At 50.6% G+C, this 24,103-nt stretch overlaps 1 protein-coding gene across 4 annotated transcripts in view; it reads right to left on the minus strand.

Annotated features, from left to right (window-relative positions):
• The window catches only part of LOC140427052 (organic cation/carnitine transporter 2-like), a 214,434-nt gene that overhangs the window by 115,747 nt on the left and 74,584 nt on the right, over nucleotides 1–24,103 (minus strand). For all 4 annotated transcript variants that reach the window (XM_072512503.1, XM_072512502.1, XM_072512500.1 and 1 more), the window contains exon 5: nucleotides 4,621–4,747. In XM_072512503.1, the coding sequence (XP_072368604.1) occupies nucleotides 4,621–4,747 (127 nt within the window). The remainder of the gene's footprint in view (nucleotides 1–4,620; nucleotides 4,748–24,103) is intronic.

Here is a 24,103-nt window from a genome sequence, read left to right on the forward strand (position 1 = left end):
TCTCCGGCCATATGCCACACTAGGTGGACGTGAAGTTGGAGATGGACCGGGCACAACACTCCATGGAGGCTGGACACAGCCCTCCTTGCCGACAAGCCATTCTATAAACAGATATCTCAAGCCATAGGCGGGTACATTACCAACAACCAGAACGGAGAGGTTGCACCCTCCATGTTCTGGGAGGCACTGAAGGTGGTGATAAGGTGGGAAATTATTGCATACAAGGAGCGCAAAGTTAGGAAGGAGAGGCCAGCTAAGCAACAGCTGGTTGATTCCGTACTGGAGTTGAATTGGCATTACCCTTGACCCCGACTGTGGACTATTGACAGAGGGGAAAACTTCAAATGGACTTTGACCTGCTCTCCACGGTAAAGCAGTGCGCCAGCTGTGCCAGACAGGGGGGCCTTTTACGAACATGGAGACAAACCCAGCCGCCTGCTGGCCCACCAGCTGAGAAAGTAGTCAGCCAGGAGGGAAATAGCCCAAATAAAAGACAGGAGTGTCAAGCTAGTTGCAGCCCCAGAACAGATCAATGAAGCCTTTGCAACCTTCTACTGGGAGCTGTACACCTCCAAGTCCCCGGTGGGTGGGTGGGGGGTTGAATTACTGTACAGCACTCCCATGCTCTGTATAGTGCCTCCTACTGGGTGTCTTTGGGGTGTCAGAGCAGCCAGAGCTCTTCATGTGGAGGAGTGCAGACACCCTCTCCTTTGCCTCCCTGATCACCCACCAGAGACTCATGCTCAGCTGGCGGTCAGCAGCACAGCACCACCCAAGTCCGACCTGGCGGAATTTCTCAAGCTGGAGAAGATAAAAATCTCCATCCGTGGGTCAGAAGAAGCTTTCACAGGACATGGAAGCCATTCATCAACTTCTTTCAAGACCCGTTTGTGGCCAGAAACCAATAAAGTTGTGAGGGGGAGGGGGAAGGGGGGGGGGGGGGTGGGCGGTGGACACAGAGCAAGTCACGGAACAAGGAAGGGAAAGAAAGGGGAGGAGAGACACGGGACAAATGCACCCAAGAGAAACAGAGGAGACAAGTAGAAGGGAGGGAAACTATAACAGGCTGGTTTGCTGACAAATTAGTGCCTGAACCACGATGTACATAAACCACTATAAATGAGTGGTACAGTGGTGGGTGGCATGGTGGCACAGTGGTGGGCAGCACGGTGGCACAGTGGTGGGTGGCACAGTGGTGGGCGGCATGGTGGCACAGTGGTGGGCAGCACGGTGGCACAGTGGTGGGCGGCATGGTGGCACAGTGGTGGGCAACATGGTGGCACAGTGGTGGGTGGCACAGTGGTGGGCAGCATGGTGGCACAGTGGTGGGCAGCACGGTGGCACAGTGGTGGGCAACATGGTGGCACAGTGGTGGGTGGCACGGTGGCACAGTGGTGGGTGGCACGGTGGCACAGTGGTGGGCAGCATGGTGGCACAGTGGTGGGCAACATGGTGGCACAGTGGTGGGTGGCACAGTGGTGGGCAGCATGGTGGCACAGTGGTGGGCAGCACGGTGGCACAGTGGTGGGCAACATGGTGGCACAGTGGTGGGTGGCACGGTGGCACAGTGGTGGGCAGCACAGTGGCACAGTGGTGGGCAACATGGTGGCACAGTGGTGGGTGGCATGGTGGCACAGTGGTGGGCAGCATGGTGGCACAGTGGTGGGCAGCACGGTGGCACAGTGGTGGGCGGCATGGTGGCACAGTGGTCAGCGCTGCTGCCTCACAGCTCCAGGGACCCGGATTCATTTCCGGCCTCGGGTGACTGTGTGAAGTTTGCACCTTCTACCCGTGTGTGCGTGGGTTTCCTCCGGGTGCTGCGGTTTCCTCCCACAGTCCAAAGATGTGCAGGTCAGATGGGTTGGCCACAATAAGTTACCCCTTAGTGTCCCCCTTAGGTGGGGTTACTGAGATAAGGTGGAGGCATGGGCTTAAATAGGGTGCTCTTTCCAAGGGCTGGTGCACTCGATGGGCTGAATGGCCTCCTTCAGCACTGTAAATTCTATGATTCTATAATTCTGTGCGTGTTTTGGCCAGGATTCTCCGGTTACCGATACCAAAATCACGTTCGGCGATTGGCCGGAGAATCCCCGTTCACGACTGAATCGGGGGCGGCACCGCTTTCGCGATGCTCTGCCTTCTGCAAAGCGGAGTCAGTCATGTGTGTTGTCACCCGGCGGGAACTCGGAGTGGCGGCTGCGAACTGAGTCCAGCGCCGCCACAGTCTGGGGGAGGGCCGATCCGTGGGCAGGGGGGACTTTGCCAGGGGCTGGGGGCACTTTTGGGGGCTGGTCGGGGTCATGCGAGCCGGCCAAAGGTGGGGGCACTATTTTGTAGGCCGGGTCTGCGAGCGTCCAGCGGCATGTTGCACGGCGTGGCCGCTGCAGGCCGTCACCGTCCGCATGCACGGCCACGGACCCGGCAATTCTCCGGGCCGTATCTGCAGCTAGAGACATGTGCAGCTGGATGTATTTGGAGTTGGTGGCGTTCATCCGTATGTTTGCCACAGCAGCGCTGTACAGGAGCTTCACCCACGTGGTGAACCCTGCTCCAAACCAAAACCATTCAAGCACCTCCATGAAGTATCTCCATTCTACTCGCTCGAAGGCTTTCTCAGTGTCCAGGGAGATGATCACCTCTGGTGTCCTCTCCCTGGATGGGGTCATTATCACCTTCAGCAGGCGTATGATGTTTGCTGTTAGTTGTCTGCCCTTTAAAAACCCTGGTCTGTTCTTCGGCGATCACTTCTGGCATGCAACTCTCCAGTCGCCTTGCCAGTGCTTTCGCTCAGACTTCCGCATCATTGCGGACCATTGATCATGGTCCCCTATTTAACCTCCGTCTGCCTCTCCTTCTCCCTGCCCCTGCTTTCTCCACACCTTTTCCTGTGTTCACCCCTGCCCCGCTTGACTATCGCAGCCCGTGTTCTGGTTATTGGATTGGATTGGATTTGTTTATTGTCACGTGTACCGAGGTACAGTGAAAAGTATTTTTCTGCGAGCAGCTCCACAGATCAGTAAGTATATGAAATGAAAAGGAAATAAAAGAAAATACATACATAAATACATACATTGCGTACATATGTTGCATTCTAACCCTGTTTGCCCAGACTGTTCTTTTGGACAAACTTGTTGGCTTCATCTGGGATATGGAAGTAGTATTCCTTTCCTTGCTTGGCAGGGTAGAGCATGCCGAATCGCACCTTGCTTTTATACAGGGTGGATTTGGCACTGTTAAATTCAGTCTAACGCTTGGTCAGGTCTGCCCCAATGTCTTGCTACAAGAGGATGGAATGTCCTTCCCTCTTGCACCTTTTCCCCACCTCAGGATCCGCTCCTTGTCCTGGTACTCATGGAGCCTCACGATTATCGCCCACGGTGGATTCCCCACGTCGGTCTGTTGCCGAAGCGACCAGTGGGCAGGGTCTAGCCCTGGGGGCCTGGTGAAGCTCTCCTCACTGAGCAGTTTCCCGAGCATCTCCGCTATATACTCCATGGGGTTCTTCCCCTCCGTTCCTTCCGGCAGCCCTACGATTTAGTTTTGTTGACGCGATCTAGTCTCCTGGTCATCGACTTTTTCTCCTGACCTGGGCCATAATCAGGCTCACCACCTCTGCTTCGAGTGCTGCGATATGGTCCCCTTGGTCCATGGTGGCCTTCTTGAGGTCTCTTACCGTTGCTTCCTGGGCTTCGAGCCTCCACTCCATTTTGCCCATTGTCTCCCTCATGGGGGCCGTGTCAGCCTCCACTGCTGTCTCAAATGGTGCCAGGAGGTCTCTTCTCAGCCCCTCCCTGTGTCTTTGGAGTTGGGAGGTGATCAAACCCGCAAGCTGGTCCATCAGCGCCCTGATCTGTGCTGGGAGCTCCGTGGGGTTGGCTATCCCGGTTCCGTGTCACCTCGTGTGGCTGCTGGCTCCAGGGCTGAGGTTTCCCTCTCCCCGCCTTTGCTGGCTTTCCAGGGAGGCTGATTTTTTTCTTGTCAGTGCAGTAAATGGGGGTTAGGCTGGGGACTTGTAGATTGTAGATATTATTGCTGTGCATAGGCTGGAGTTGAAAGGTCATAACCGAGGATTTCATACGAGAGCCACCTTTCGTGTGACCGCTCAGCTCATGGCCTCCACCAGAAGTAGGGTTCAACAATTTGATCCAGTGACGAGGTAATATATGAAGTTCAGCTCCAGGGACTTAGCTAAACAGTGATAATTTGGACAAAACAATTGACCGCCGTGAGGAATAGGATGGTAAATGGTAATGAACTATAGAAATCAGTTTGGTCTCTCATTTGTGTATTTGGTGGCATGAAGTTTGTCCAAAGAACCCAAGGATTCTTTGCCTAATTGCTGTGTGATGAATCTGTCTATTTGCTTTTGCTTGAAGACAGGATTAGGTTTGGCCGAGAGATCCTTGACAGTCAAATAACCTGATAGCACACTCCCCGGGCTCATCCTTGAAAAAGAATAATCACTTAGAAAGGGGCTGACAGCATGGAAGGGTAACATAAGCAAAGAGTCAATGCCTTCACAACAGAGAGGTATGAGATAAATTGACAATTAAAGGGCAGGTCTGTATTAAACGGCCAAATGAGCAAACAGGAAATAGATGCAATTCCGTATGTCAATACCTCAAGATCATTGAAAAGCACTTCTGGTGGAGTGACACCATTTTTCTTTGCAGCGTGTCGGAGTATTGCTTCAGCCTCCTGTACCCTTCCCTTTATCAACAGCCAACGTGGAGATTCAGGAATAAACCTGGAATTATAATTATTTTGTTTGAAATCAAGAGTGCAAAAGTCACACAAAGTATTTGATCAGTCCCTATTAATATTAAAATACACTTTAATGATGGATATTAACATATGTTGATTCAGAAATGGCACTGGTAGTGGGTGGTGCAAAGGATGATTTTCTGGATCAAGAGCGAATTAACAAATGTCTGGTAATTTTGGACAGTGTCTCACCTGATATAGATTATAATACAGGGAAACCGATAGAGAACGAAGAAACTGGGGTAAATTTTGTATGGTACTGTCCCAGTGGGAATTGCACATCTCTTACTGAATTTTAATTCCATTTGTTTTAATGGAAGGAAAAGTAAAAGCCTCTATTACCAGCCTGCAATTGTACTGGATTGACTTTCCTCATCATGCTCTGCCCAGGCAATTTGTAACACCCCATGTGGCAATGAAAATCTATCCCACAGTGGGTGGAGGATGGGAGGTGCAGGAAGGTGGGGGAATACAGAGGCTGGGGGGATTAGGGAGGGGTGCAAGGGGGTGCGGACAGCGCGGGAGATGCAGTGGGCGCAGTTTTAGGGTGGGGGGGGTGTAGGGGGGTGTAGGGGGGTATGTTGGGGGGGGGGTTGGTTGTGAGGAGAAAAGCAAGAAGGACGAAAGGTCCACTTGGGGAGGGAACTTTTTAACAAGTTTTGGACAGGTGCAAAACCTGGAGTAAGGCCAAGGGGTTTGGGGATAAATTCCAAAATCTTGAGCGATAACTCAAAATTGGGAGAAAAGTATTAATTTAGATTCCGAGAAGTGGAGTGTGAGAATGGGACAAAACAGTTGAAGAATATTCAGAAACTTGATCTGACCTTAACGTTGATGTGATGTGGGACAGAGGGGTCCAGTGAATCTTGGCAAGTGTGTGAAAGGACTCGGGCTGCAATGGGTTCACTTGAATTTTGTGAGGTGAAGGGGAGATGTGGCTTTCAGAACAACTAAACCCTGAGGTTCAGTCAGATAAATGCAGACTCCATGATTGGCAAAGTCCAGTGGTGCAGTGTGAAGAATTCACAGATAGCACTGTTTCCACAAAGACTAATTATTGCTGTGAGCAAATGACAACACTCACCAAATACATTCACCATCATGATCCTAAGGAACTGATGAATCCGCAGCAAGTATTGAACTTCTCAATGAATAAGGAGTTTGTACTTGTGGGTTACTGCATTGTAGTTCAAATTAACTTTTTATGCTGCACTAAACATCTGCCTTCTCTCCTTAATTTTCCTGATTAAAGCAATTAATAGATTGCCGTTCAATCTCTTGTCTCCTCTCAAAGTAGTGTCTCATTTTTGAGTGTGATTCCATAAGTGCATGTTATATTTGATATGCTTAAAAAATACAATTTACAAAATATATATATAAAGTTTTGGTGTCACAAGGTACACAGAGTTTTGATCTACACGCAGAAGGAAGCATATATTTGTCTGGGAGGATGCTTTGTTTAATTAATTTACGGGATGTGGGCGTCACAGGTTAGACCAGCATTTATTGCCCATCCCTTTAGAAGGTGGTGGTGCCATCTTGAACCACTGCAATCCATGAGGTGTAGGCACACCCACTGTGCTGTTAGGGAGGGTTTTCCAGGATGTTGACCGAGTGACAGTGAACATAGAACATAGAACATTACAGCGCAGTACAGGTCCTTCGGCTCTTGATGTTGCGCCGACCTTTGAAACCACTCTAAAGCCCATCTACACTATTCCCTTATCATCCATATGTTTATCCAATGACCATTTCAATGCCCTTAATGTTGGCGAGTCCACTACTGTTACAGGCAGGGCATTCCACACCCTTACTACTCTCTGAGTAAAGAACCTACCTCTGACATCGGTCCTATATCGATCACCCCTCAATTTAAAGCTATGTCCCCTCGCGCTCGATATCACCATCCGAGGAAAAAGGCTCTCACTGTCCACCCTATCTAATCCTCTGATCATCTTGTATGCCTCAATTAAGTCACCTCTTAACCTTCTTCTTTCTAAAGAAAATAACCTCAAGTACCTCAGCCTTCCCTCATAAGATCTTCCCTCCAGACCAGGCAACATCCTGATAAATCTCCTCTGCACCCTTTCCAATGCTTCCACATCCTTCCTATAATGCGGCAACCAGAACTGCACGCAATACTCAAAATGCGGCCGCACCAGAGTTTTGTACAGCTGCAACATGACTTCATGGCTCCGAAATTCAATCCGTCTACCAATAAAAGCTAACACACCGTACGCCTTCTTAACAACCCTCTCAACCTGGGTGGCAACTTTCAGGGATCGATGTACATGGACACCAAGATCTCTCTGCTCATCCACACTACCAAGAATCTTACCATTTGCCCAGTACTCTGTCTTCCTGTTATTCCTTCCAAAATTAAATACCTCACATTTTTCTGCATTAAACTCCATTTGCCACCTCTCAGCCCAGCTCTGCAGCTTATCTATGTCCCTCTGTAACGTATTACATCCTTCCGCACTGTCCACAACTCCATCGACTTTAGTGTCATTGGCAAATTTACTCACCCATCCTTCTACACCCTCCTCCAGGTCATTTATAAAAATGACAAATAGCAGTAGCCCCAAAACAGATCCTTGTGGTACACCACTAGTAACTGGACTCCAGGCTGAACATTTCCCATCAACCACCACCCTTTGCCTTCTTCCAGCTAGCCAATTTCTGATCCAAACTGCTAAATCATCCTGAATCCCATGCCTCTGTATTTTCTGCAATAGCCTACCGTGGGGAACCTTATCAAACGCTTTACTGAAATCCATATACACATAGAACATAGAACATAGAACATAGAACAATACAGCGCAGTACAGGCCCTTCGGCCCACGATGTTGCACCGAAACAAAAGCCATCTAACCTACACTATGCCATTATCATCCATATGTTTATCCAATAAACTTTTAAATGCCCTCAATGTTGGCGAGTTCACTACTGTAGCAGGTAGGGCATTCCACGGCCTCACTACTCTTTGCGTAAAGAACCTACCTCTGACCTCTGTCCTATATCTATTACCCCTCAGTTTAAAGTTATGTCCCCTCGTGCCAGCCATATCCATCCGCGGGAGAAGGCTCTCACTGTCCACCCTATCCAACCCCCTGATCATTTTGTATGCCTCTATTAAGTCTCCTCTTAACCTTCTTCTCTCCAACGAAAACAACCTCAAGTCCGTCAGCCTTTCCTCATAAGATTTTCCCTCCATACCAGGCAACATCCTGGTAAATCTCCTCTGCACCCGCTCCAAAGCCTCCACGTCCTTCCTATAATGCGGTGACCAGAACTGTACGCAATACTCCAAATGCGGCCGGACCAGATTTCTGTACAGCTGCAACATGACCTCCCGACCCCGGAACTCAATCCCTCTACCAATAAAGGCCAACACTCCATAGGCCTTCTTCACAACCCTATCAACCTGGGTGGCAACTTTCAGGGATCTATGTACATGGACACCTAGATCCCTCTGCTCAGCCACACTTTCAAGAACTTTACCATTAGCCAAATATTCCGCATTCCTATTATTCCTTCCAAAGTGAATCACCTCACACTTCTCTACATTAAACTCCATTTGCCACCTCTCAGCCCAGCTCTGCAGCTTATCTATATCCCTCTGTAACCTGCTACATCCTTCCACACTATCGACAACACCACCGACTTTAGTATCATCTGCAAATTTACTCACCCACCCTTCTGTGCCTTCCTCTAGGTCATTGATAAAAATGACAAACAGCAACGGCCCCAGAACAGATCCTTGTGGTACTCCACTTGTGACTGTACTCCATTCTGAACATTTCCCATCAACCACCACCCTCTGTCTTCTTTCAGCTAGCCAATTTCTGATCCACATCTCTAAATCACCCTTAATCCCCAGCCTCCGTATTTTTTGCAATAGCCTACCGTGGGGAACCTTATCAAACGCTTTGCTGAAATCCATATACACCACATCAACTGCTCTACCCTCGTCTACCTGTTCAGTCACCTTCTCAAAGAACTCAATAAGGTTTGTGAGGCATGACCTACCCTTCACAAAGCCATGCTGACTATCCCTGATCATATCATTCCTATCTAGATGATTATAAATCTTGTCCCTTATAATCCCCTCCAAGACTTTACCCACTACAGACGAGAGGCTCACCGGTCTATAGTTGTCGGGGTTGTCTCTGCTCCCCTTTTTGAACAAAGGGACCACATTTGCTGTCCTCCAGTCCTCTGGCACTATTCCTGTAGCCAATGATGACATAAAAATCAAAGCCAAAGGTCCAGCAATCTCTTCCCTGGCCTCCCATAGAATCCTAGGATAAATCCCATCAGGTCCCGGGGACTTATCTATTTTCAGCCTGTCCAGAATTGCCAACACCTCTTCCCTACGTACCTCAATGCCATCTATTCTATTAGCCTGGGGCTCAGCATTCTCCTCCACAACATTATCTTTTTCCTGAGTGAATACTGACGAAAAATATTCATTTAGTATCTCGCCTATCTCTTCAGACTCCACACACAATTTCCCATCCCTGTCCTTGACTGGTCCTACTCTTTCCCTAGTCATTCGCTTATTCCTGACATACCTATAGAAAGCTTTTGGGTTTTCCTTGATCCTTCCTGCCAAATACTTCTCATGTCCCCTCCTTGCTCGTCTTAGCTCTCTCTTTAGATCCTTCCTCGCTACCTTGTAACTATCCATCGCCCCAACCGAAACTTCACACCTCATCTTCACATCGGCCTCCTTCTTCCTCTCAACAAGAGATTCCACTTCCCTGGTAAACCACGGTTCCCTCGCTCGACGCCTTCCTCCCTGTCTGACCGGTACATACTTATCAAGAACACGCAGTAGGTGATCCTTGAACAAGCCCCACTTATCCAGTGTGCCCAACACTTGCAGCCTACTTCTCCACCTTATCCCCCCCAAGTCACGTCTAATGGCATCATAATTGCCCTTCCCCCAGCTATAACTCTTGCCCTGCGGTGTATACTTATCCCTTTCCATCATTAACGTAAACGTCACCGAATTGTGGTCACTGTCCCCAAAGTGCTCTCCTACCTCCAAATCCAACACCTGGCCTGGTTCATTACCCAAAACCAAATCCAACGTGGCCTCGCCTCTTGTTGGCCTGTCAACATATTGTTTCAGGAAACCCTCCTGCACACACTGTACAAAAAACGACCCATCTATTGTACTCGAACTATATCTTTTCCAGTCAATATTTGGAAAGTTAAAGTCTCCCATAATAACTACCCTGTTACTATCGCTCATATCCAGAATCATCTTCGCCATCCTTTCCTCTACATCCCTAGAACTATTAGGAGGCCTATAAAAAACTCCCAACAGGGTGACCTCTCCTTTCCTGTTTCTAACTTCAGCCAATACTACCTCGGAAGAAGAGTCCCCATCTAGCATCCTCTCCGCCACCGTAATACTGCTCTTGACTAGCAGCGCCACACCTCCCCCTCTTTTGCCTCCTTCTCTGAGCTTACTAAAACACCTAAACCCCGGAACCTGCAACATCCATTCCTGTCCCTGCTCTATCCATGTCTCCGAAATGGCCACAACATCGAAGTCCCAGGTACCAACCCACGCTGCCAGTTCCCCTACCTTGTTTCGTATACTCCTGGCATTGAAGTAGACACACTTCAAACCACCTACCTGAACGCTGGCCCCCTCCTGCGACGTCAAATCTGTGCTCCTGACCTCTATACTCTCATTCTCCCTTACCCTAAAACTACAATCCAGGTTCCCATGCCCCTGCTGCATTAGTTTAAACCCCCCCAAAGAGCACTAACAAATCTCCCCCCCAGGATATTTGTGCCCCTCAGGTTCAGATGTAGACCATCCTGTCTGTAGAGGTCCCACCTTCCCCAGAAAGAGCCCCAGTTATCCAAAAATCTGAAACCCTCCCGCCTGCACCATCCCTGTAGCCACGTGTTTAAATGCTCTCTCTCCCTATTCCTCATCTCACTATCACGTGGCACGGGCAACAACCCAGAGATAACAACTCTGTTTGTTCTAGTTCTGAGCTTCCATCCTAGCTCCCTGAAAGCCTGCCTGACATCCTTGTCCCCTTTCCTACCTATGTCGTTGGTGCCAATGTGGACCACGACTTGGGGCTGCTCCCCCTCCCCCCTAAGGACCCGGAAAACACGATCCGAGACATCACGTACCCTTGCACCTGGGAGACAACATACCAAACGTGAGTCTCTCACGCTCCCACAAAATCTCCTATCTGTGCCCCTGACTATAGAGTCCCCAATTACTAATGCTCTGCTCCTCTCCCCCCTTCCCTTCTGAGCAACAGGGACAGACTCCGTGCCAGAGGCCCGTACCCCATGGCTTACCCCTGGTAAGTCATCCCCCCCACAAGTATCCAAAGCGGTATACTTGTTTCTCAGGGGAACGACCGCAGGGGATCCCTGCACTGACTGTTTTTTCCCAGTCCCTCTTACAGTTACCCACCTATCTCCAATCTTTGGTGTAACTAATTCCCTGAAGCTGCTATCTATGACCCCTTCTGCCTCCCGAATGATCCGAAGTTCTTCCAACTCCAGCTCCAGTTCCCTAACTCGGTCTTGGAGGAGCTGGAGATGGCAGCACTTCCTGCAGGTAAAATCAGCAGGGACACTAACTGCATCCCTCACCTCAAACATCCTGCAGGAGGAACATTGTACTCCCTTCCCTGCCATTCCTCTAACTTTCTACCAAGATCTAGCTAACAACTAAATTAAATTTTTATAAAAAATAATAATAATATAATAAAAATATGGTACTTACCTCAGACCAATGGGTTTTATTATTAGGTTAGAGGAGGAGGGCGGGTGGGAGACACTACACGTGTAGTGTCTCGGGTTTCCTCTCCACCAGAATTTATTGGTGAGGGTCTTCCCAGACGTCCGCGGGTCGACTTCCTGATCCCGCCTAAAAAACTAATTTAAAGAAAAGAGAAAAAGTCTCAGCTCCTGCTGAAACTGACTCACCACTCACCAGCTGCTCTCACGCCGCCGAAATCGACTGGCCTGCCCCTGCAAAGAGAAGTGCTTTTAAAGGTTGACTTACCTCCCAGCACCCTCCTTCCGCAATGCTCCCGCTGAAACTGACTAACCAGCTGCTCTCACGCCACCGAAATCGACTGGCCTGCCCCTGCAAAGAGAAGTGCTTTTAAAGGTTGACTTACCTCCCAGCACCCTCCTTCCGCAATGCTCCCGCTGAAACTGACTAACCAGCTGCTCTCACGCCACCGAAATCGACTGGCCTGCCCCTGCAAAGAGAAGTGCTTTTAAAGGTTGACTTACCTCCCAGCACCCTCCTTCCGCAATGCTCCCGCTGAAACTGACGAACCAGCTGCTCTCACGCCACCGAAATCGACATCAACTGCTTTACCCTCACCCACCTGTTTGGTCACCTTCTCAAAGAACTCAATAAGGTTTGTGAGGCACGACCTACCCTTCACAAAACCATGTTGACTATCTCTAATTAAATGATTCATTTCCGGATGATTGTACATCCTATCTCTTATCAACCTTTCCAAGACTTTGCCCACAACAGAAGTAAGGCTCACTGGTCTATAGTTACCAGGGTTGTCTCTACTCCCCTTCTTGAACAAGGGGACAACATTTGCTATCCTCCAGTCTTCTGGCACTATTCCTGAAGACAATGATGACATAAAGTTCAAAGCCAAAGGCTCAGCAATCTCCTCCCTAGCTTCCCATAGAATCCTAGGATAAATCCCATCCGGCCCAGAGGACTTATCTATTTTCACACTTTCAAGAATTGCTAACACCTCCTCCTTAAGAACCTCAAGACCTTCTAGTCTAGTAGCCTGTATCTCAGTATTCTCCTCGACAACATTGTCTTTTTTCTGTGTGAATACTGACGAAAAATATTCATTTCGCACCTCTCCTATCTCCTCGGACTCCACGCACAACTTCCCACTAATATCCTTGACTGGCCCCACTCTTACCCTAGTCATTCTTTTATTCTGGACATATCTATAGAAAGCTTTAGGGTTATCCTTGATCCTACCTGCCAAAGACTTCTCATGTCTCCTGGCTCTTCTTAGCTCTCTCTTTCGGTCCTTCCTAGCTAACTTGTAACTCTCGAGCGCCTTAACTGAACCTTCACGTCTCACCTTTACATAAGCCTCCTTCTTCTTAACAAGTGATTCAACTACTTTAGTAAACCATGGTTCCCTCGCTCGACCACTTCCACCCAGCCTGACAGGGACATACTTATCAAGGACACGGAGTAGCTGTTCCTTGAACCAATGAAGGAATGGCGATATATTTCCAAATAAAAAGGTGAGTTACTTGGATGGGAACCCCCAGGTGGTGGTGTTCCAAGGTACCTCCTGCTCTTGTCATTCGAGGTGGCAGTGGTTGTGGGTTTGGAAGGAACAGTCTGGGGAAGCTTGATGAGTTACTGCAGTGCAATCTGTAGGTGGTACACACGGCTGCCACTGTTCGTTGGTGGTGGAGGGTTTGAATGTTTGTGGAAAGAGGAGCAATCAAGCGGGCTGCTTTGTCTTGGATGGTGTCAACCTTCATGAGTGTTGTTGGAGCTGCACTCATCCAGTCAAGCGGAGAGTATTCCATTACACTCCTGACTTGTGCCTTGTAGGTGGTGGACAGGCTTTGGGGGATCAGAAGGTGAGTTACTCACCATAGGATACATGGGGTTGAATTTTCCACTGTCGGGAATCTCCATTTTGCTGGCAGCCAGGGGTTTTGCAACGGCGTGGGGAAACCCCATTGACGAGCCGGCAAAAGGGAGAATCCCGATGGCGTGCCGCACCAGAGATTTGGGGAAACCCGCCCATAGTCTTTGACCTGCCCTGGTAGCCACAATTTTAATATGGCTAGTCCAGTTCAGTTTCTTTTTTATCATAGAATTTATCATAGAATTTACAGTGCAGAAAGAGGCCATTCGGCCCATTGAGTCTGCACCGGCTCTTTGAAAGAGCACCCTACCCAAGCCCACACCTCCATCCTATCCCCATAACCCAGTAACCTGACTCAACACTAAGGGCAATTTTGGACACTAAGGGCAATTAAGCATGGCCAATCCACCTAACCTGCACATCTTTGGACTGTGGGAGGAAACCGGAGCACCCGGAGGAAAATCCGCACACACGGGGAGAACGTTCAGACTCTGCACAGACAGTGACCTAAGCCGGGAATCGAACATCGGTCCCTGGAGCTGTGAAGCAATTGTGCTACCCACCATGCTACCGTTCTGCCCCAGTGATCAAAGGTAATCCCCAGGATGATGATTGTAGGGTATTCAGTGAGGGTAATGCCATTGAATGTCAAGGGGTGGTGGTTAGATCCTCTCTTGTAGGAGTTGATCATTGCCTGGCACTTGTGTGGCACGAATGAAACTTGCCAATTGTCAGTGCAAGCCTGGATATTGTCCAGGTCTTGCTGCATTTGGACAGGGACTGCTTTATTATCTAAGGAGTGCGAATGGTGCTGAACATTGTGCAATCATCCGCACACATCTCCACTTCTGAACTTATGATGGAAGGGAGGTCATCGTTGAAGCAAACTGAAGATGGTTGGGCCTAGGAAAGAAGACACAATAGACTGATTTTTGGGATGAGGGGATTATCCTATGAGGGGAGATTCTCTGGAATTTAGAGGAATGAGAAGTGTTCCCACTGAAACATAACGGGCGCGGTTCTCCGCTCCCGCGCCGGTTGGGAGAATTGCCTGGATCGCCAAATTTTCCCGCCACGCCGGTCCGACGCCCTCCCGCGATTCACGGAAGCGGCCAGATCGGCACAATCGCGTTTTGCGAGGCGCGGTCCAGTGAATCACCCGATACAGCCAAAATGGCGATTCATCGGTACCCCCGCAATTCTCAGTGCCGGATGGGCCGAGCAGCCTACCCAAAACGGCGGGTTACCCCCGGCGCCGTCCACACCTGGTCTAAGCCGGCGGGAAAAGCGCGGGAACGCTGTGGGGGCGGCCTGCGGGGGGAGGAGGGGGGATCCTGCACTGGGGGGGGGCTCAAATGGGGTCTGGCCCGCGATCGGTGCCCACCGATCGTCAGGCCGGCCTCTCTGAAGGAGGAACTCCTTTCTTCCGCAGCCCCGCAAGCCTTCTTGCGGGGCGGACTCAGAGAGGACGGCAACCACGCATACGCGGGTGCGCGGGTGATGGCAGTTATGCGGCGCCGGCCGCGTCATGTATGCAGCGCCGCCTTTACGCGGTGCCAAGCCTGGCGCGCGTAAATGACGCGGCGCCGCTCCTAACCCATTAGCGGGCCCTGAATCGGTCGGGATAGGGGCCGTTTTGCGCCGTCGTGAACCTCGACGGCGTTCATGACGGCGCAAACACTCTGTTTCCATTTCAGAGAATCGCGCCCATAACATTTTCAGTGACTTGAAAGGGTAAATGCTTAGAGGATGCTTTCCTTGTGTTATGAACCAGGGTTTAGAGAATCCCAAAGTGTATCATGGAGTTCTCCTGACCCACTACTTTTACTAGATTGTGGTATGGGGAGCATATAGCCCACTCTACAGGTGTGGTGCAGCAGAAATGTAAAAGTAATTTTTAAAGCAAAACAATTTTTATTCCATGAACTCAGTTAACCTTTTTAAAACATACAGTGATCTTCTTAGCAACCATAAATTCAAATACACCCCCCAAAGAATACAACAATCTAAGTAATCCTTAAACTTTCCTTTTAACATCCATAAGACAAAAATCCTTTTTATAGAAGCACATCAGCGTTAAATTCTCTACTGAGAGCAGTTATCACTCTGAATTCACCAAATGATCTAGAGACAGTCTTTAGATGGCAGAGAGATCAAAATTACACCTTCTTTAGCTAGCTTCAGCTCCAAAAATAAAACGAAACCAAAAAACACAGACACCACCCAAGCTTTTTCTCAAAGCGAAAAACTAAAAAGCAGAGCCAGAGCTCAGCTCTACCCACACTCTGACATCACCACAGCCACTTGAGCAGACAAACATTTCTTAAAGTGACATTTCCATGACACTTAGCTGGGGAGTCTTGGGCTGAAGGTCACTATCTGAGAATAAGGATTAAAGCTTTTGAGACTGTGAGTGCAGATATTTCTCCTGAATCAAGGGGTTTTGAATCTTTCAATTTTTGACCCCAGAGGGTTGTGGATACTCAGCCATTGCAAAATGGTCAAGGCACATTTTTGGATGCTAAAGATATCAAGGGATATGCGGGCAGTGCGGAAACATGGAACTGTTATAGAAAATTGACCATGTCTATTTAATGGCAGAAATGGTTCAAAATGCCCAGCTATCATTTTTGGCTCAGTAAATCATACTTGCCGCGTCTCCTTTGTTTAATTCCCAGTTTTACAATAGATAGACTTTTATTATTAATTGATACATGCATAGAAGATAGGAGCAGGAGGAGGCCTTTTGGCCCTCCGAGCCTGCTCCGCCATTCACCCCCATCATGATCATCCAATTCAATAGCCTAATCCTGCTTTCTCCCCATAGCCTTTGATCCCATTCTCCCCAAGTGCTATATCCAGCCGCCTCTTGAATATATTCAAAGTTTTAGCATCAACAACTTCCTTTGGCAATGAATTCCACAGGCTCACCACTCGGTGTGAAGAAATGTCTCCTTATCTCTGTCCGAAATGGTTTATCCTGAATCCTCTATTAGAATTTCATAAGTCTCTATGAGATCCCCCCTCATTCTTCTGAAGTCCAGCGAGAACAATCCCAACCTAGTCAATCTCTTCTCATATGATAGTCTCGCCATCCCTGGAATCAGTCTGGTAAAACTTCGCTGCACTCCCTTGAGAGCAAGAACATCCATCCTCAGAGAAGGAGACCAAAACTGCACGCAATACTCCAGGGTTTGGCCTCACCAAGGCCCTGTATAATTGCAGCAACACATCCCTGTTTCTATACTCGAAACCTCTCACAATGAAGGCCAACATACTGTTATGGGTGAGGCGTTTTCAGAACCCCAAAATGTATCATGGAGTTCAACCAACCACTCCCTTTAATGTATTTGCTGCTTTTCCTAGCACATGGCTTGTTCCCTAGGTTTGGGATTACAATTATGGACACGTGGGTTTTTAAAGACAAAACAATGTTTATTCCATGAACTCAACTTAACATCTTAAATAAACATTGGATCTCTTAACACCCCTTACTTCAAAGATAACTCAGAAAATATTGCAACAGTAAATAACTCCTCAAAATGTTCCTTCAAACTTCCAAGACACTTAACACCTTTAAACAGAATCACATCAGGTTAAAGGCTTTTCGATTATGAGTTTAAATCACCCAAATGATCCAGAGACAGTATTTCATGGCAGAGATCCAGCTCGCTGCAAACACAGACTCTCACAAGCTGCTTTTCCAAACTGAAACTTCCAAAATGGCAGACCTAAGCTCAGCCCTACCCACTCTCTGACATCACTGTTTCTTAAAGGTACATTGCTTAAACATCCATGTCTTAAAGGTACTCTCACATGACAATACCATTAGTCTACTTTACTGCCTGCTGCACCTGCAAGCTTACCTTCAGCGACTAATGCACAAGGACACCCAGGTCCCTCTGCACACTGCCCTCTCCCAATTTACAACCATTCAGGTAGTAACCTGCCTTCCTTTTTTTGCTTCCAAAGTGAATAACCTTACACTTATCCAAATTAAACTGCATCTGCCATTGATTTGCCCACTCACGCAACCTGTCCAGATCATGCTGGAGGATCCCTGCATCCTCGTCACAATTCACCCTCCCAACTAACTTGGTTCATCAAGATGACCACCAATGCATCCACTATTTCGAGAGCCACCTCCTTAAGCACTCTGGGATGCAGATTCTCAGGCCCTGGGGATTTATCCGCCTTCAATCCCATCAATGTTCCCAGCACAATTTCTCTACTAATGTCGATGTTTGAGATGTTACATTTTGTTCCCTTATCCAAATCATTAATATATATTGTGAATAGCTGGGGTCCCAGCACCGATCCCTGTTGTATCCCACTAGTTACAGCCTGCCAATTTTAAAAGGACCCATTCATCCCTACTCTTTAAGAAGTCTTACAACGCCAGGTTAAAGTCCAACCGGTTTGTTTCAAATCACTAGCTTTTGGAGGAAGGAGCTGCGCTCCGAAAGCTAGTGATTTGAAACAAACCTGTTGGACTTTAACCTTGGTGTTGTCAGACGTCTAACTGTGCTCACTTCAGTTCAACGCCGGCATCTCCACATCATCCCTACTCTTTGTTTCCTCTCTGCCAACCAGTTTTCTACCCACTGTGGTAGTCTGTGTTAGAAGGATTACGGTACCTGGTAATGCCAGAATACCATTGGTGGAGAATGTACTTGTTCCCATTGGTTAAGCTTGTATGCTGGCTCCACCCTGCAAGGCGGGGTATAAGAGCCCGTGCCGCCCCAGCAGCTTTCTTCTGTTCCTGCGCTGCTGGAGGAAACATCTAGCGTATTAAAGTCTTCAATTGTCTCCAATCTCGCTTCTGGAGTTATTGATCGTGCATCAATTTAATATGCTAGTTTTTTAAAGAATGGAGCACCGAATCAAGCCGGAGAGTCTGCAACTCAGCCCCCACGTGGCAAACTCAGCAGCAGCCTTCAAGCACTGGCTAGCGTGCTTCAACGGATATCTCGGGACGTCCGAAAACACACCCACGGGAGAACAGAAACTACAAGTTCTGCACTCGAGGGTGAGCCCAGAAATCTACACCCTCATCGAGGACGCGGACGATTTCGATGCCGCAATGGAGCTGCTGAAAGGACATTATATTCGCCCTGTAAACCAGGTCTACGACCGACATCTACTAGCGACGAGCCGACAAATCCCTGGGGAAATCACTGGAAGAATTCTACCGTGCGCTCCTGATGTTGGGGAGGAACTGCAGCTGCCCGCAAGTTTCAGCGAGCGACCACACAGAACTTTTGATCCGGGACGCTTTTGTTGCAGGTATGCTGTCCTCCCAAATCCGCCAGCGATTGTTGGAGAAAGAGACACTAGGCCTCAAGGAGGCATGGGCCCTTGCCGGCTCCCTGGATGTGGACTCCCGAAACCCCCCGCACTTACGTCCCCGACTGCGCGGCAGCCCCCTGGGCAGCGTGGAACCCCCCCCCCCCGGCCGACCCCGAGGCATCTCCCATCTCCCCACAAGCTTGTGCTGCGCGACGGCCTGGCAACCCAGGGGGGCCCCGCTGCTATTTATGCGGGCAAGCCAAACACCCCCGACAGAGCTGTTCGGCCCGTTCATCCATCTGCAAGGGATGCGGCAAAAAGGGCCACTTCGTGGCGGTATGCCAGGCCCGGGCGGTCGCTGCGGTCTCCGGAGGCGAATACGGACCGCCACCACAACACTCTCCACGGACCCCGTGCGGCCAGCGGGGCTGCCATCTTCCTCCTCCAGGGCCACATGTGGCCTCCGGGCACCGCCATCTTGTCCCGCGGACGCCACGTGCGATGGATGGGCGCTGCCATTTTGTGCACCCCCAGCCATGTGCGACCAGTGGGCGCTGCCGTCTTGGATGGACTCCCAGGACCCCACTCGGCTGACCACATACCGCCCGAGGAGAACATCCAACTGCTGCCACGAGTAGACTCGGTGACCCTGGACCAGTCTCGGCCCCGAACACTCTCGACTGCTACGACGACGGTGCTTATCAATGGGCATGAAACATCCTGCCTAATCGACTCTGGGAGCACGGAGAGCTTCATACACCGCAACACGGTAAGACGCTGTTCTCTCCCCGTCCACCCGGTTAATCAAAAAATCACCCTGGCCTCCGGATCTCACTCAGTAGAGATCAAGGGGTTTTGTGTAGCTAACCTCACGGTCCAGGAAAGGGAGTTCAAAAACTACCGACTCTACATCCTTTCCCACCTCTGTGCGGCCACACTCCTAGGGTTGGACTTTCAGTGCAACCTCCAAAGTCTAACTTTCAAATTCGGCGGCCCTAAACCCCCTTAATTTTTGCAGCCTCGCGACCCTCAAGGTCGATCCGCCTTCCCTGTTTGCGAACCTCACCCCGGATTGCAAACCAGTCGCCACCAGGAGCAGACGGTACAGTGCCCAGGACCGGATATTGATTAGGTCAGAGGTCCAACGGTTACTGAGGGAAGGTGTCATTGAGGCTAGCAACAGCCCCTGGAGAGCTCAAGTAGTGGTTGTAAAGACCGGGGAGAAGCATAGGATGGTCATCGACTACAGTCAGACCATCAACAGGTTTACGCAGCTTGACGCGTGCCCTCTCCCCCGCATATCCAACCTGGTCAACAGGATCGCGCAATAGAAGGTCTTTTCCACGGTGGATCTTAAGTCCACCTACCACAAGCTCCCCATCCGCACTAGTGACCGCAAATACACTGCCTTCGAAGCAGATGGGAGGCTCTACCACTTCTTAAGGGTTTCCTTCGGTGTCACTAATGGGGTCTCAGTCTTCCAACGAGAGATGGACCGAATAGTTGACCGGTACGGTTTACATTCCCGTACCTCGATAATGTCACCATCTGCGGCCACGACCAGCAGGACCACGACACCAACCTCCGAAAATTCCTCCAGACCGCAAAAATCCTTAACCTCACTTATAACAAGGATAAATGCGTGTTCAGCACCGACCGCCTAGCCATCCTCGGCTACGTAGTGCGCAATGGAGTTATAGGCCCCGATCATGAACGCATATTCGCCGGTGCCGTTTTTCAGGCGCCATCGGGATTCCCGCTGCGCCGGCCAGGGGCCCTTAAGGAGTTCCCCTTCCCGCACTGCTCCAAGGCCCTGAAGTGCTGCCTAGGTTTTTTCCCTACTATGCCCAGTGGGTCCCCAACTATGCGGACAAGGCCCGTCCACTGATCCAATCCACAGTTTATCCCCTGTCGATAAAGGCCCGCCAGGCCTTCAGCCGCATCAAAGCAGACATAGCAAAGGCCACGATGCACGTCATCGACGAGTCCCTCCCCTTCCAGGTAGAGAGCGACGCGTCCGACGTAGCTCTGGCGGCCACCCTCAACCAAGCGGGCAGACCCGTGGCCTTCTCACGCACCCTCCACGCTTCCGAAATCCGCCATTCCTCAGTCGAAAAGGAGGCCGAGGCCATAGTAGAAGCTGTGCGGCACTGGAGGCATTACCTGGCCGGCAGGGGATTCACTCTCCTCACTGACCAACGGTCGGTTGCCTTCATGTTCGATAATGCACAGCGGGGCAAGATAAAAAACGACAAGATCTTACGGTGGAGGATCGAGCTCTCCACCTACAACTATGAGATCTTGTATCGTCCCGGGAAGCTAAACGAGCCTCCTGATGCCCTATCCCGCGGCACATGTGCCAACGCACAAGTGGACCACCTCCAAGCCCTCCACGAGGACCTCTGCCACCCGGGGGTCACTCGATTTTTCCACTTCATCAAGACCCGCAACCTGCCCAATCCATTGAGGAGGTCAGGACAGCCACCAGGAATTGCCAAATCTGTGCGGAGTGCAAGCCGCAATTCTACAGGCCAGAGAGAACGCGCACCTGATAAAGGCTTCCCGTCCCGTTGAACGCCTCAGTATGGATTTCAAAGGCCCTCTCCCCTCCATCGACCGCAACACGCACTTCCTGAACGTGATTGACGAGTACTCCCGGTTCCCATTCGCCATCCCCTGCCCCGACATGACCTCAACCACCGTCATAAAAGCCCTCCATAGTATATTTACGCTGTTCGGTTTCCCCGCCTACATACACAGTGATAGGGGGTCCTCCTTTATGAGCAACGAACTGCGTCAATTCCTGCTCAGCAAGGGCATTGCCTCGAGCAGGACGACCAGTTATAACCCCCAGGGAAACGGACAGGTAGAGAGCGAGAACGGAACGGTCTGGAAGACCGTCCTACTGTCCCTGCGGTCCAGGAATCTCCCAGTCTCCCGCTGGCAGAAATTCCTCCCGGATGCCCTCCACTCCATCTGGTCACTGCTCTGTACCACGACCAACCAAATTTCTCACGAACGTCTCCTTGTCTACCCCAGGAAGTCCTCCTCTAGGAGCTCGCTCCAGACCTGGCTGGCAGCACCCGGACCCATCCTGCTTCGAAAACACGTGCGGGCGCACAAATCGAACCCATTGGTTGAAAGGGTCCATCTCCTTTACGCTAACCCTCAGTACGCCTTTGTGGCGTACCCCGACGGCCGACAAGATACGGTCTCCCTACGGGACCTGCCGCCCGCTGGATCCCTACACCCCCCCCCCGCCACCAGTCCCACCCTCCCCCCCAATGGTGCACCCCACAGCCGCCCTCTTCCCAGGTGGATCGGTTCTTCCACCAGCCCCGTCTAGGCCCTCCCGCCCACCGGCGCACCCCACAGCCGCCCCCTTCCCAGGTCAGTCGGTCCTTCCACCGGCCCCGTCTAGGGGTGATGAAGCTGCCACAGAAGCCGAAACCACGCTCCCGGAGTCACAGACGCCCGAACCTCCACCAGCATCACCACCAAAGCTACGACGATCGTAGAGGATGACCAGGGCCCCCGATCGAATAATTGCTTCATTTTGAAATGTACATTACTGTTGTAAATAGTTAAGATGTAATAAGGCAAAACGCTGTACAGAGGTATTACGGTACCTTCATAACTGTAACTTCTACCACTTTTACCATGTTGTAATACGAAGCCACCGCCCCCGCCGGACTCTTTATTAACAGGGGGTGAATGTGATAGTCTGTGTTAGAAGGATTACGGTGTCTGATAATGCCGGAATACCATTGGTGGAGAATGTACTTGTTCCCATTGGATAAGCTTGTATGTTGGCTCCGCCCTGCAAGGTGGGGTATAAGACCCCGTGCCGCCCCAGCAGCTTTCTTCTGTACCTGCGCTGCTGGGGGAAACATCTAGCGTATTAAAGCCTTCAATTGTCTTCAATCTCGCTTCTGGAGTTATTGATCGTGCATCACCAACCTCAATACATTTCCCCCAATCCCATTCGCTTTAATTTTGCACAATAATCTCTTATGCGGAGCTTTGTCAAATGCCTTCTGAAAGTCCAAATATCCCACATCGAATGGCTCCACTTGTCAACTGGACTCGTTACATCTTCAAAGAATTCCAAAAGATTTGTCAAGCATGATTTTCTCTTCCTAACTCTATGATGACTGACTGATGCTTCCATTGCTTTCTAAATGTTCTGCTATAAAGTCCTTGATAATGGATTCAAGCATTTTCCCCACTACCGGTGTTAGGCTTACTGGTCTATAATTCCCTGCTTTCTCTCTACCTCCCTTTTTGAATATTGGTGTGACGTGAGCTACCTTCCAATCTGCAGGGACAGTTCCAGAGTCTATAGAATCCCGGAAGATGACCACCAATGCATCCACTATTTCCAGAGCCACCTCCTTAAGCACTCTGGGATGCGGATTCTCAGGCCCTGGGGATTTATCCGCCGACAATCCCATCAATTTTCCCAGCACAATTTCTCTACTAATGTCGATCTCCGTCAGTTCTTCCCGCTCACTAAACCTTTGTTCTCCAACATTTCTGATATCTGGGGTGGGATTCTTCGACCCCGCGCCAGGTCGGAGAATCGCCGGCGGGCCGCGCGAATCGCGCCACACCACTCCGATGCCGGAACGCGATTCTCCGCAGAGCGGAGTATTGGCGCCTTTGGGGCCGGCTGTACGGGGCACCCCCGCGATTCTCTGGCCCGGATGGGCCGAGCGGCAGTAAAAAATAAACGAGTCCCGCGAGCGCCGTTCTAACCTGCTCTGAGCCGGCAGGACTTCGGCGTTGAAGGGTCAGGTGGCGCGGCCTGTGGTGGAGGGGTTCCGTCCCCGGGGGAGGCCTCCGATGTCGCCTGGCCCGCGATTGGGGCCCACCAATCGGTGGGCCGTCCTCTCTGGCGGAGGGCCTCCTTTCCTATGTGCCGGCCCCTGTAGCCCTGCGCCATGTTGCGTTGGGACGGAGCATTGAAGGACGCCACTGCGCATGACCACGATGGCGCCGACGCCACTGCGCCCGCGCCTGCCGGGTCCTGCGGCGCACAGTTCGCGCTGGGATCGGCAGCTGGAGCGGCACAAACCTTCCCAGCGCCATGCTGACCCCCTGTAGGGACCAGAGTTACTCCTGGCAGCGGCCCGTTCACGCCGTTGTAAAACGCGATGGCGTTCATAACGGCGTGGACACTCTGCCGCGGGATGGGAGAATCCCGGCCTGTGGCCGGGATTCTCCGACCCTGCTCCGTGTCGGAGAATCCCCGCGGGGAGGCGCGAATCTCGCCCCGCCGCCGCCGTCCCTATTCGCCGGTGCCGTTTTTCAGGCGCCATCGGGATTCCCGCTGCGCCGGTCAGGGGCCGTTAACAGCCCCCCGAGGCCCCCCCCGGCGATTCTCCGAGCCC

The sequence above is a fragment of the Scyliorhinus torazame genome, chromosome 7, assembly GCF_047496885.1.
Source record: "Scyliorhinus torazame isolate Kashiwa2021f chromosome 7, sScyTor2.1, whole genome shotgun sequence".
In the NCBI taxonomy this organism is placed as follows: domain Eukaryota; kingdom Metazoa; phylum Chordata; class Chondrichthyes; order Carcharhiniformes; family Scyliorhinidae; genus Scyliorhinus; species Scyliorhinus torazame.